The 13590-nt window shown below is 48.8% G+C and overlaps 3 protein-coding genes across 4 annotated transcripts; 1 reads left to right on the top strand and 2 right to left on the bottom strand.

Annotated features, from left to right (window-relative positions):
• Positions 1-1398: 1398 nt before the first annotated feature.
• On the bottom strand, positions 1399-2484 carry LOC112888781 (24.1 kDa heat shock protein, mitochondrial-like). Of its 2 annotated transcripts, none has more exons than XM_025955108.1 (2): positions 2129-2484; positions 1399-2013 (listed from the first exon to the last, which is right to left on the bottom strand). In XM_025955108.1, the coding sequence occupies exons 1-2, from the start codon at positions 2379-2381 to the stop codon at positions 1601-1603; spliced, it is 666 nt and encodes a 221-aa protein (XP_025810893.1). In that variant the 5' UTR covers positions 2382-2484; the 3' UTR covers positions 1399-1600. The 2 variants fall into 2 exon arrangements, with proteins under 2 accessions (XP_025810893.1, XP_025810900.1); XM_025955115.1 differs by having other exon boundaries at positions 2132-2483.
• Positions 2485-2795: 311 nt separating this feature from the next.
• LOC112888793 (polyadenylate-binding protein 2-like) lies at positions 2796-6869 on the top strand. Its single transcript, XM_025955127.1, has 6 exons — positions 2796-3004; positions 3089-3188; positions 4454-4524; positions 6052-6243; positions 6341-6462; positions 6536-6869. The coding sequence occupies exons 1-6, from the start codon at positions 2900-2902 to the stop codon at positions 6582-6584; spliced, it is 639 nt and encodes a 212-aa protein (XP_025810912.1). The 5' UTR covers positions 2796-2899; the 3' UTR covers positions 6585-6869.
• A 1807-nt stretch (positions 6870-8676) lies between these two features.
• Positions 8677-11651, bottom strand: LOC112874366 (F-box protein FBW2-like). The gene is made up of 4 exons (XM_025937654.1): positions 11364-11651; positions 11163-11258; positions 10412-10749; positions 8677-9602 (listed from the first exon to the last, which is right to left on the bottom strand). The coding sequence occupies exons 3-4, from the start codon at positions 10729-10731 to the stop codon at positions 8945-8947; spliced, it is 978 nt and encodes a 325-aa protein (XP_025793439.1). The 5' UTR covers positions 10732-10749; positions 11163-11258; positions 11364-11651; the 3' UTR covers positions 8677-8944.
• Positions 11652-13590: the final 1939 nt, after the last annotated feature.

The following is a 13590-nucleotide window of genomic DNA, read 5'->3' as shown; positions in this document are numbered from 1 at the left end:
AAATGGGAGAGTCAATGCATCCTTAGAGGACTTGCTTTTTTATGTCTTCTTTTAGTTTGCTTGATGATTTGAACTGAATGCAAGCGTACCAAAGTCTCAACTTTATCATCAGATCACATGTAATGAATTTACTACTTGATCTACGAACTGATTCTCCATTACTAAGTTTAATAATTTCTGCAGTGCTATTATTGTATAAAAATAGAAACATTTTCCTTGCCTGGGTGTCGAATTCAATTTCTGGTCACTTAGAATAAACAAGAACTGCGTGCCGAATGAGAAACATGAAGAACTTGACTGGGTCAGTCTTTTTTGCTACGCTCCTTTGGTAAACTCATGTCTGGCTTTGTTGAATGAAAAACATGAATCATGAGAATATCCAACAATCCAACCACCAAGGCTCATGAAACCACATTTGTCGTAGTTGTATTCCATTTTGGGTGTAAAACAATCATTTCAAACTGTCATTTTACAACAAGGAGATATATATTGAAACTGGTTAAGAGTTGAAACATTGTGATCTTGTTACAAATCCCTTGGTTGAAACCAACGAGGTGTTGTATACTGATCTAATCAGGCCATAAAAGTTCATGCGTGCCAGATCACTTTGCGCAGTCGCTGGTCTACTACCTTCACCGCCAGTTGCTTCCCCTTCTGTGGAGTCAGTTGATGATACAATCTGGTCCTCGATCACTCCGGCGTGAGGCAGATCAGAACCGCCGTGATTCCTCGCGTCAGTGTCGAAGGTGCAAGCGTTGATCATGTGCTCGGTGAATTTTAGGGAGTTCCCGGTCTCCCGGACGGCGACGCGAGCGGTTCACGGCGGCCGGCGCCGCTCCTTGGCCTCACGCACCTTGCCTCTCGAGCTCCTCACGCACTCTGTCCTGGACGAGCTCCTCATGCGGGTTTTGTGCTTGCGTTTGGGCGGCCGGCTATGCTCCGCGCCTCGCGCGAGGTTGCGGCGCATCGTACATCGCCGGCAGGAAATGGGCCACAAACCCCAGAGAAGGTCGTGAGACTTGTATAGCTCTGCGAGGAATCGATCGTAAAATCCTCGTGGCCTATCATCTTCTCCACCCGTTCCAAGAACTGCACAGCTTGATGTGCAGTGCAGGAGCGACCAAGCCGTCGAACAGGGCGACGAGGCGAGGATGGCCCTGGAGGAGCTGTTCCGCGCGGGACATGATGTGCTGGGCGTCGGTGATCGCACCGTTGTCCATCCGGCTGTTGCGCCATGGGCCATGGCGGCTTGCTCCGTTCTGCTTCGCCTTCGTCGCCAGAACGAGGAGGCCGTTTCTGCATCGTGCGTTTCATACGCTCTCGGGTCATGTACTTTGACCAAACGTGTTCACGTTCGATTTGGGTGCTGACACATTTGATGCTTGGGAGAAGAACACATACTGATACTAGAACGCCTTCGATTAGAAGAGGAGAAAGCGTGAACACCATACACACTGCAAATCCCGCTGGATCTGACACCGAAAAGCAAAACCGTTCCTGAATACATTGCTTATTGCACAAGATGACGAGAGAGAAAGCCTATTAAGATCAAGACTAAAAAAAGGAGATATTCTAGCTCCCTCGGACTCGAATTTGACTTTCACTCGACGTTGACTTGGAAGACGTCCTTGCGCTGCTCCTCCTTCACCTTGGGCACGACCACCCTGAGCACGCCGTTCTTCATCTCGGCCTTGATCTTGTCCATCCTGTAAACATCCGGCGACAGCTCGATGCGGCCGGTGTACCTCGGCGGCGGGGCGCTCTCGTCCTCGCCGGCCTCCTCCTCGCCCTCGCCCTTGATCACCAGGCTGTTCTGCTCCGCCCACACCTTGACGTGCTCCTTGCCCAGGCCCGGCATGTCCACGCGCAGGTGCAGCGCCTCCTCGTCCTCTCTCGCGTTCCAGCCACGGCGCACCGCACCGGCGCGGCCCGGCGCCGCCGTCGCGATGTCGTCCATCAGGTTCAGCAGGCGGCCGAGGCTCTGCGGCGCCCTGAACGGATCACGGAAAACATCTGGATGGGGATCAAAACGGAGTCAGCACCGGCCATTTCAATGCGATCGAACTCTCTTATCCTCCCAGTTGAGAGAACGAAGCGAATGAGGCGGGCATGGCGCGAAGATGACGACTACCTGAGAACAGGCTGGGCACAGCGAAGTCCCGGCCGACGCGACGGCCCTCGTACTCGCGGACGCTGTCGTCCTCCGACTCGGTCCCCTCGTAACGCCGGAGCGGAGCGCCGGTGTTGTACCCGCGGAGGCCGCCGGCGACTGCCACCGGCCTGAGAGAGGAGCCAGCGCAGGGTGCGGGCGACGCGGCCAGGAGCTTCTCCAGCGCGTGGACCAGCGGGACGACCCTCTTGGAAGCCACAGTGGAAGCCATGACACTCCCTCTTCCTTCCTCGCTGGATTGATCTGCTTGCTCTCTCGCTGCGATGTTCGAGGATTCCTTCTTGCCTTGTGGTGTGAATGCCGTAGGAAAGTGGAGGAACTTTATATAGCGGCGCAGCTTGGGGAAGAAGAAGAATTCAGAAGGTTCCGGAGGAACCTGCGGCGACGGAACATTCCAGAAAAGGCGGGAGTGCCGCACTGCCACTGCCGCTGCCGCCGCGCGTTGGTCCGCTCGTTCGAGCGGGCCCACCTACCAGGCGAGAGACGTTAACACGACGAACTGGGCCACAAACTTGCAGATGGGCAATATCAATCAACAGGCCGGATCTATCATGACCCGAACACCACAAGGCCCATCCTTAAACTCACAGCCCAAGCCCACCCACCTTTGTCCGTCCCGTCCGAGGCGACGGATCTCTTTGCTCACCGAACCAGCACCTGCCGCGACCGAATCGGGGACAGATCGGGCCATCGGGGGGGATTCGGGTAGGCGAAGGAGCTCACGCCGCCATGGACGAGGAGGAGCACGAGGTGTACGGCCAGGAGATCCCGGAGGAGGGCGACATGGACGGCGCCGACGTCGATATGGCCGCCGGCGGGGACGACGCGGCGAAGGTACCATCCCTGGATCCGTGTCTCTTACGCTAAACCCTAACCCTAGGCCCGTATGGGTAGCTGACCCCCTTGGGGTTCGTCCAGCTGCAGGAGCTCGACGAGATGAAGCGCAGGTTGAAGGAGATGGAGGAGGAGGCTGCCGCCCTCCGCGATATGCAGGCCAAGGTCGCCAAGGAGATGCAAGGTTGTCTTCCCTATGTGCTCCCCAACCTCGCCTTTTCGATGCTTGTACTTTTGCGGTATATTTAGGTTTCAAAAACTATTAGATATTCTTCGCTAAATACTTTTGACGATCTGTGCATAGAAGAAGCTTTAAGGCTGTTCGAGCCAGTTAAGATCAGTGCCTGTAACTACGACCGGATTCGTTATTTGGTACTCGGTAAAATTGTGAGCTAGTGACTAATCCTGCATCTGTTCAGTTTGCGTTATTTTTAACCTGAAGTATGCAATCATGCCATTGATATTTTCTGCACAATTGGATTCCAGATTTCCATTGCTTACATGTGTGTATAATTGGATTTGTGTCATATGATCTCACTGTGGTTAGAATCCAATCTGACATGGAGTCCAGCTATCCTTTCAGATTATTTCCTTGTGTACTTATGACCATGAGCACGCTCAAAAGCTTACATGTTAAAAGTTATATTTGCCACACACACCTACCCCTCATGATACTTGTCCCTTGATCTCTATTTTCTATCATTTTTTTGAAAGATTTCTATCATTTTTTAGATCCTTTAATCTTCTGTGTTTCTCTGCCTATTATCATTTATATCTTATTCACCTATCCCTAATTATGCAAATCGGCAATCTATATGTTTCATCTATTGCTTATTGCATACTCTAAAGCCTAAAGTGTACCAGTAACCATGGATTCATGTACCTGTGATGAAAGTAGTTCCTTCACTGAAGTGGCGAATTCATTCCTCTGGGTAGTTGCATACTTGGTTCCGTGGGTTAACTTTGTTGTGCCTTGGGCACTGTTTTCAAGTGAAAACTTATACTGGGCAGAATATAGGTTGCTACCTTTTGTGAATATGTTGGGACTCCTTGTATGTTTATGTTAATCCAAATTGGTACCTTGGACCTTTGTTTTCTGCTATGTTTGATTTTTTAAGACTATGGATTATGAAGATATGCTAACGCTAACATACATGTATGATTTTCATGCTTCTAAACGAAATATTTTATGAGTTATTGATGGTCAAAGTTTTAGAAAGTTATCAATTATTTGTGTGCATATGGTCCATTTCCCATGTTTCAACGTCCCATATATCAAGAGGAAATTCAAATGTCTGTCTTGATGAGCCTTCATTTTTTTCTATGTTGTCTTCTCATGGATATGCTGGTCTATCATGATTTAGTTTGATTGTGGGTTTGCTTTAATTTTAGCTTGCTAGTCTAGTACAGGGTGCAAGTTCTCTTGACGGTTCGCTCTTTGTTTTGCAGGAGGTGACCCTAGTGCATCTACAGCTGAGGCGAAGGAGCAGGTGGATGCCCGCTCTGTGTATGTTGGAAATGTAAGATTTAATAAGCTCTCTTTCTCTCTTTCCCTACTGTGGGTGTATGTGCCTGTGTTTTGATTCATATTTGAGTGATTATGTTTTCTTGCTGTTAAATTTCTATATAGTTTTCTACGTGATATTAAGCATAGAGGAGAAAATATGGATATTTGTTATGAAATAGTACACACATATTGCATAGTTGCTAACTGGAAATTTCATGGGCACTTCTCACATAGTTATGAAATGTTTCTCGCAAAAAGCCCACAGCCTAATTCCCTCACTCTGAAACTCAATGATTGCATGCCTACTGAAAAATGATTTAGTGCCGGTGTCTTTATTGTCAGACAGAATTAGCAGAGCTTGTTCCACATTTCAATATTGCCTCCTTGACCTGATGCCTTATTCCGTTCTTCAGAATGTAATGTGCTGCTGTTGTGAAGTGTCTTATGTGCGCTTTATCATCATCCTTTGCTATCAGTACACATTAATACTCCTTCGTTTTGTCTTTATGGTGTCTTGTTTTGTTGTTTTTGGGCATTAATTAAGTAATGGTGATGGTCGCAGGGCTAGTGTGCTTGAACAAGCCTTTCAAATTGACTAATGGGCACCTGGCCCATATTTAGAGTTAGCTTAGTGTGAAAAAAGAAAAGAAAAGACAGAAAGATCTCTGAGAAAAATATAAAAAAGTGCGTGGAAAAGAAGAAAAGAAAGAAAAAAAGGAATGAGTAAAAAAAGTATAATATAGATATTATATGTTAGAAGACCTCCATGACGAAGCAAAGGAAGTCAGTACAGAGCTGCTGTGTACACTTGGGATGGCCTTTTTGACTGGAGACGGCATCTGATGCAGTGACGTTCATAGCTGCTGGTTCAATGATATCACCTGAGTGGTGCATAGGTATGGCATTAAGTGTAACAATAGGACACCTTAATATTGAGTTATTGACACTATTCTTTGCTGTTTGTGAACCTGTGCTCTGCCTATCTTCCCACCTTTTTCCTTTTATTCCTCATCTCACCTAACAATTATATTTTATCAGATCATATTGCGGTGATGTCCTTTTCTTAATAACATGAGAACAGACATTGCCTGATATTTAGGTGCATATGAGTGACATGCAGAAGGCATACACTCACTTTAGAAATTAGCAACGGTGTTAAAGAAAAAAGAAGTTGGACCTTCTTGATGGTGTGGGATGTGATCAATATAGATGATAGCAGTTCGAGATGCTACAAGGGAAAAAAAATCTGACTGGGCATACTTCTTTCCTTTGCATTCTTGTGTTAGCCGGTAATTAAAACAAATGGTTTGAAATTGTTTTCTTGCAGTGTTAATTTTTAGGCTCTTAGTAAGGTGTTACTTCTTTTTTTTCTATTCACTATTGACTCAGATATCTCCAATATATTTTCTTTATTTATATAAGGCTATGGCATCAAATATGGATCGCTCCACTCAGTTACTTTTTGTGTTGTGGACCTTACATTTCCATTTTCCACTCAGTCAGTTAACATCATTTTTACTGGTACAATCATATACCGTAGGTTGATTATGCGTGTACACCAGAAGAAGTGCAGCAGCACTTTCAAGCTTGTGGAACTGTCAATCGGGTGACAATTTTGACTGACAAGTTTGGGCAGCCAAAAGGTTTTGCTTATGTTGAATTTCTGGAACAAGAAGCTGTCCAGGAGGCTCTTAATTTGAATGAATCAGAGTTGCATGGTCGCCAGATTAAGGTACAGAAATATTTGGCAGAGTTCAATGTGATCTCAAGAGTTCAAAAACGCTTCTAAATGATGCTCTATCTTACACTCTTTGATTTGTGCTCAACAGGTTGCACTGAAGAGGACTAATGTCCCTGGGATGAAGCAGCGTCCACCACGCGGGTATAACCCCTACCACGGCTACCCATATAGATCATACGGAGCACCGTACTTCCCCCCATATGGTTATGGGTAAGTTTTGTGGTTTTTCGTTATATGGATTTCTACTTTTCTTTTTCTAACATATTCATTTATGTTTTTGCAGGAGGGCTCCAAGATTCCGCCGGCCAATGCGCTACAGACCTTACTTCTGAAGTACGGGGGTCATGAAGTTAAATGCAAATCCAGCCATAGACAGTCCCGGGAATAATTCTACTCTACCTGCTGCTGTTTCATTTGCACTGTTTCATAGTAGACATTGTTGCTGCCTGAATTCTCCTGTCCCAGTTGTCTTTTGTGACCTCTGTTTAAGTGCGACTTGCAATATCGGCTTGCTGTGATACGAGCCGTAGTAACAAACAGCACTGTAATACTGATTCATGCGCGTTTCCGGAGTCGTTTCAGTATTCTATTTGGCCTTTTTAGGGGCCGTTTCTTAAGACTACATCCAAAACGGCTTCACTAGTGAAGCCAAAAAAAATTGGATTTCATTTTAGCATGGGTTTATAAAATGGCTTCATGCTATGGTGTCTTAATTCTTCATGCTACAGTGTCTCGATTTGTGTGAAACAGGTGAAGCTGAAGCTAAGCCATACCAAATAGATCCTTAGTTGCTCTTGATTGTAAGGGCCTGGTACAACTCTCCTCAGAAGTGATGTACATTTGAAGAATTGTCAGTGATGTGGATCAGCTAAACATACCAGACTGTTTACCGCGGGCAAAGCTGATCCATGGTTACCGCAGTGCCGACATAAAGTCTCTGTAACATACTAGTATCACTTTTTCCTCCCTCTTTTGCCCATCATTCCAACACACAAAGAATATTTGCAGACTGCCTCTGATTGCTCTCATGATGCTGCTGATGCCAAAGAAAGGGTCACAGCATCACAGGACAGCGCAACGATGGTTACATGAACAGCAACAACCTGATAAGGCTTAGCCGGCAGCCCTACTCCTCCATGCTATTGTCATCCACAAGTTCCAACAGGGAATCTTGCAAAGTTAATAAAGCTAGGGGACAAAGGCGTGGCAGGTGAGGTGAGGGCGCATGGAAAACATAAAAACCAAAGTGAAAAGGGCGAGGCTTGGGGTAGCAAAGAGTACAGACATCCTATTCAGAAATCCCCCATTAACAATCCTGATGCCAGTGTCAATTGCGGATTTCCAAAAAGTTTAATCCTTTCCCTATCCTTTTGAGACCGCACTGATCAAGAAAGATCTGAGCCACTGGCATGCAGCAAAGTGTAGTGCCGTACGAGTATTTGCCAAAAATGTGTATGCGGGAGTAGCACAGCACAGTACAGTAGGCCCACAGCCATCTGTCCTTTTCATCTCAGCCTTGAGTCCTTTGTTTTTCTGCTCTAGTTCTTCAACTCAAGCGCTAAAACGAAAGAAAGATTCCAACTCAAGTTTAGTATAGATAACCCCTTTTCACTTTTTTTGTCTGAATGTTTGAGTAACAATGTCAAGGGCAAGAAAAAAAACACAGCGCACTATATCCAAAATGCAGAAGAATCATTGCTGATACACTTGGTCCTCGGCACACGACACATGCATAGCAGCAGCAGCGTGATGTCAAGCAGGCAAATCCTGGCCCAGTGATCTCTCCCAAGATTAGTGCTAGTACAGATCGCGCCCAGAACGCGTCACAACATCTTTGCCAGAGGCATCCATCCATCCGTTCAGACCTGACCATACCTCAAGTAGGGCAGATAAAATAGGCCGCACCTGCCTCCTGCTCGCATGGGAATTGGGAAAACCCCGTCAGAATCTAGCGCGCAGCGCCAAGAGGCTCGCAGGCGCGGCGAGAGGCCGGGGCTAACTTGCCTCGCAAGAGACAATCGGCTTGGCAGGGCGCCCACCCCCAGCGATCCTGAGGAAAGATCCCGCTTCCTCACATGGTTTCGGGGCAAAATCTTTGGGATCAATCAGGCGGCCAGGCGCCGTGGTCCGGCTCCGGCCCGGCCTAAAAGCGGAGTAGCTTTTAGCTGCTTGCGTGTGCCCGGGGGCCTGGCCTGCCGCTGCCACTGCATTGGCATGGCATGTGCTGCGGCATCTCTGAAACTCTTCCCCGCTGCTGCGTCGCTTGCGCGGCGGGCCACGACTGCGGCACTGCTACTGCACATCGATCTTGTCCAATTGCAGAGGCCACGCAATCTTTACATCTTTTGCAATCGTGGTGTACTGGCTCACATCACATGGATTGACCCAGGAGATACAATACAGGATCATCATGAGACAGAGTTGTTTGTGTTTTTCTCTAGAATGGCACGGTGAAATCTCACCGCCACCGGTGCATGTTGATTTGCTTCATGTAAACACCAGAGTTTACATCCAGATTGTACTATTAGCAGTCCACTTAACATATCTGCAAGCTAGGGAGAGGGAGAGGGAGAGGGAGAGGGAGTAGTGATGTCGCAGACTCGGTACTGCAACATATCTGCAAGCTCAGGAACAACACACGCACACGCGCACACGGAGTAGAAGCAAGCAAGATCTAACTGCTGCAATCATCTCACGGCGACGGTGGCCAGTCGAAGCCGGCGAAGCTCTCGCTGAATCCGCCGCCGTAGAACCTGACCTCGAGGTTCTCGAGGCCCTGGCCGTCGTCCCAGATGGCCTCGTCGTCGCTGCCGACGGTGTAGTAGCCGTCGGCATCGTCCATGAACTCCCACGAGTAGATGGACGAGTCGTCGTCCGAGTAGTCGGAGCACTCCTCCCAGTAGCTGTTCTCGTAGCAGTCCTCCACGCGCGGGCCCAGCACGCGCAGCCCCGGGTGGCGCTCCCGCAGGAACTTGTCGTCCACGGCCCAGCACCCGCGCAGGTCCAGGAACTTGAGCTCGCGGCACTGCCCCAGGATCTCCGCCACCGCCTCCGTCGTGATCAGCATGTACCCCATCTCCAGGTGCCGAAGCTTGGGCATGCTGCACGCGATGGCGTGGGCCTCGTCGTGCTGGCACTCCTTGTCCACCAGGTCGATCGGGTGCATCACCCGCCGGAGCCCGACCAGGGACTTGCAGTGCTTGCCGAAGGCCTCCAGGGCGCGAGCCCCGATCTTGGTGCAGCTGCTGATGTCCAGGAAAGTGACGTTGGATAGCCGGGGAGCCACGGTTTCCACGATCGAGTCGCTGATCTCACTCCGTGGAATCTCCAGGGCGCGAAGAGCTCGTGCGCTGGTGAACGAAAGGATTTGAGGAAAATGCAAGCAGGGTCAGTGTAACTCTGATGAAAACTAGTATGACAGTTACAGTATGTGGACCAACTGATGAACCCAAGCTTGTGACCAACACAGTAGGCAGGCAATAGGACGTGCAATTGTGAGAGCTTCAGTGTATGACTGTACGCATGTGCATGCCAGTACTTGTGTTTGTACTTGAGAATCCAATAATGTGTATTGCCCATCAACATTTTAGCTCAATTCAGAACAACAGATCTAATCCTAGTTCGCCGTGCAGGCATTTCAGAACAATACATATCAAGTGCTGCAAGCTCTGTATCTACATTTTCATGCACAAAACCCATCCATGCAGTGAACTGAAGAAAGTGGTTTGAACTTGAAAACAGTTTATTTGCTCCTTCATTTCAAATGGCAAAGTTTGAGTACTAGCCCTACGTAGTAATCAACTAGATTGATCAAGCCACAGCCTAGAATTATAAATAAGACCTGAATTGCAAATCAGAAATTTAAATTTGACAGAGTGACCTGCCTGTTCTCTGCAATCAAGCGTCCCCTCAGGCTCACAGCTCACGCTGCAGAAATAACTGACAGTCTGAACTCTGATGGAGATACCTTCTGAATCCATCTCAAGTGTACAGTCTAAAATTCGGGATGCATTACGAAGAGCATGGATTTCTAATCTAAATGGCACGTTGGGGAAAGCAGTAATTTCACAATAATTTTGCAGAGATGTTCACTACCCACGGGAATATGAGAAAATGGAAACAGAAAAGAGCAGAGAGCATCGCCAGAATTCACACTTACTGGTCTCCTATGAACGAGAGGAGCGGGTCGCAGGGCAGCCCGGAGACGCTGATGCGGCGGCACGAGCCGCCGCTGCGGCCGACGAGCAGCTCGACCATGCGGCCGATCTGCTCCGGCTTGCTCTGCTGCTGGCTCCACTCCTCGATGTCGATCTCCTGCCAGCAGTAGGGGCCGGCGACTACCCGGCCCCAGGACTTGCAAACCCGCGGCAGGACGGTGAGCACCTCCTGGAGCGGCAGGTTGCGGAAGATGAGGCCCAGCGCGTCCGGCAGAAGCTCCTCCCAGCACCTGTACTCCTCCGCGTCCTCGCATTCCCCCATCAGTCCCCTCCCCCTCCCCTGCAGCGAGTGAAAGGACCGGCCTTACAAGCTATGCCATTATGATTGAAGAATGAATGCCTCAACTACCAAGAGGAACTGCCGCAGCTCAGATTAAAAATGGAAGTGGGGGAACAGAGCTGGCAATACTACTTCATTTCGTACGCCATCTCCCATCAAAGAAGAAACTGAGAAGAACCAAGTCAACTGAATACAGATCTTGCAAGCAGACTGAGCCAACCAGAGAGAACCAAACAATTTGAAAGATCAGATACATGGAAAGACGATTTTCTTTTATCCGGCAATCTCATATATTTTCTATCAGAACTTGGGAAATCATGGAGGAGTGCAGAGGACTTAATTCCTTGCTCCAACAAAGAACCAAAACTTCCTTTTTTATTTCCATTTCTTCCTAGGGAGTGGGGGCTGCTTACCTTGGAGATCACTCAAGAGCCAGGGATACTAAAAGTGGCAGCCTCCAAGCAGTAAAATGGCTTGTGTGTGCTGTGAGCAAACCCAAAGAAGGCAGCCTATCCAAGAAGCAAGCGAGGGGCGATAAGATGTAAGCGTCATCCAAAAGTTGGCAAGAAAAAGAGCTTCATTAAACACTAAACCTGATTCCAATCACAGCGTACCAGGAAGAGGAAGGCACAGATCTAAAAAGAAGGCCTCTTGCAGCTGCAGGGATGAAAAAAGGGCAGCATGCCAATTGGTGGCCATCCCACATACTATTTCACCCCATGGCCAAGCAAAACAAAAGGCATGGCTCCAGATATTTGTGGGGAAGAACGCAAAAGCTTCAGCCTTTTGGGCTCGGCAAAGCAAAAGGGGAAGAAGAATATAATCTTTCCCTTGCCATAATAATTTGCGGGAGAAAACAGCAAGAAACAAGAAACAGCGTCAGGATCCGGGGGGGGGGGGGGGGAAGCGGTTTATTGCCCGTATTTACCGGATTGGTGATGTGGAGACGAAGGCCCAAATTCCAATTTGGATCTGCAGGAGGCAACACCTGATGGGAGGGGGGGGGGGGGGGGCACTGCCGCGGCCGGACTGGAGAGAGAATCGAGAGAGAGGGCGAGCGACACTGCAAGGGAGAATGGTCGGTACAAGGTGGAGACTGAAGAAGGCTGGGAGCTAGCTTCCGTGTGTGCGTGTGTTCTCGAGAAGGAGAAAAAACGAGGGCCGCGCGGCGCACTGTGGATGCAGCTGTCCCCCTGCCGATATTGCACGGCATGTGGAATTTCTTTATCTTGCCCGTGCTGTCTTTTTTTTTGTTTCCACGGAAATTCAGAAAGAGAATTTACGAGCAGATAATAAGCACAGTAAAAAATGTGATGTGGTAATTACTAATTCAGAAGGAATGTAATGGCGAGAATGGATTTAATCGGAGATAAAAACGAGAAGAATCAAAAAGGTGTACACCATGTTGACTTCATCACAGATGAAAAGATGCTTGCCGAAGTCGTTTTCTGTCCATCCATCCGCTGATTTCATCCCTGATTCGACGGTTCAGCATGACTCTGAGGCCAAGCTGAAGAAATTGTTGGGGGTAGGCGATAGCGTTTGGTAGATTATTGATGCTAGTAAAACCTGGCACATCGCCCCTGCTGGAAGTGCCGGTCATTAGGATCTGCGAGTACACGGGAGTTAACAATAACAAAACAAAATAATCCTGCGACTCTGAAAGACACCGGGCAAGGTCACGTCAACGTGCAATGGGCCGGCCAACCAATGCCTTGGCATCCGCCGGATTGCCATTTCAGCCGTTTCGTTGCGTGGCGAGCACTGTGTCCCAACAGTCGATGCCTCTGTCCGTGGAGAGTTGGCACCTCCGGCGACGCGACGCCGGCGACGCAACGTGCGGCCAATGCTCACGGTTTCTTCCCGTAAAGCAGCAGTCCTGCTTGCTGCTATCACACTAAACGCAAGACCGACTCGACCTACTCGCAGAACATGGAGTCTGAACACCTGGAAAACAAATTGCACAGCTTCGTTCAGGACATTTTAGATAGCACTAGCACTGTTGTTTAACATTTCTTGTAGCTACCAGCTAGAGATTTGTATCTTCCCCCCCTTGGTTTCGTTTTGTTCAGACCTTGTTCACCACCTACCAACCTAGTCACTAGTCACGGCTAGCGCGCATGTGAAAGTGTCTGCAGGGACGGGGACGGAGACGGGCGGCGCGGCGCGGGTCGTTGATTTGCATGGCGCGGGTGCCAGTAGGACAAGTGTGGATTCCTCTCCTCTCCGCTCCTGTCGCACGAGGCCCGTGGCACCGTGCCCCTGTCGGCCGGGTGCACACGCCTAAGCCTGTAGGCTGTAGCGGTGTAGCCCACGGCCACCAGTGCTCGCTCGCTCGTGCACCGGCCAGGCGTGCTCCTCCTTGCCGGACAAATTTAAGGTTCCCACGCACGACCTTGAAATTCTAGGGCATTCCGCAAGTGCGCTGTCGTCCTCGAGTCCTATATGGGCAGAAATTCTTGACTCGGCTTCCATTATTGAGCGTACATTTGTTTATATAGAAAATTCAGACTGTGTTCGAAGCAGTAATGTGCTAATCGTTCAAAAAAGTAGTAATGTGCTGACGGCCATGCACGCGGCAAGCAAGACAGAAGATGCAGCTTGTTTTATGGACGCTGCCATGTACTGCGACAGCTATCCAGTTGCTTCAACTAATTAGCTTGGTAGAAAAAAAGTTAGCTTGGTAGAAATGGGCTGGACATCGAAACGAAGAAAAGGGTTTGAATTTTGTCTTTTCAAGAAAAAAGATGGCATCATGTTGCGACCAGCGTCTGGTCGAATCAAGCGAGGGAAAAGAGGGGACGTCTGCTCCCGTCGTCTTGATGAACCTTGTGATGCGGA

This window comes from Panicum hallii, chromosome 1 (genome assembly GCF_002211085.1).
Source record: "Panicum hallii strain FIL2 chromosome 1, PHallii_v3.1, whole genome shotgun sequence".
NCBI lineage: Eukaryota > Viridiplantae > Streptophyta > Magnoliopsida > Poales > Poaceae > Panicum > Panicum hallii.
The sequence above is the reverse complement of the archived record's forward strand: the minus strand, read 5'-3'. Positions and strand labels throughout refer to the sequence as shown.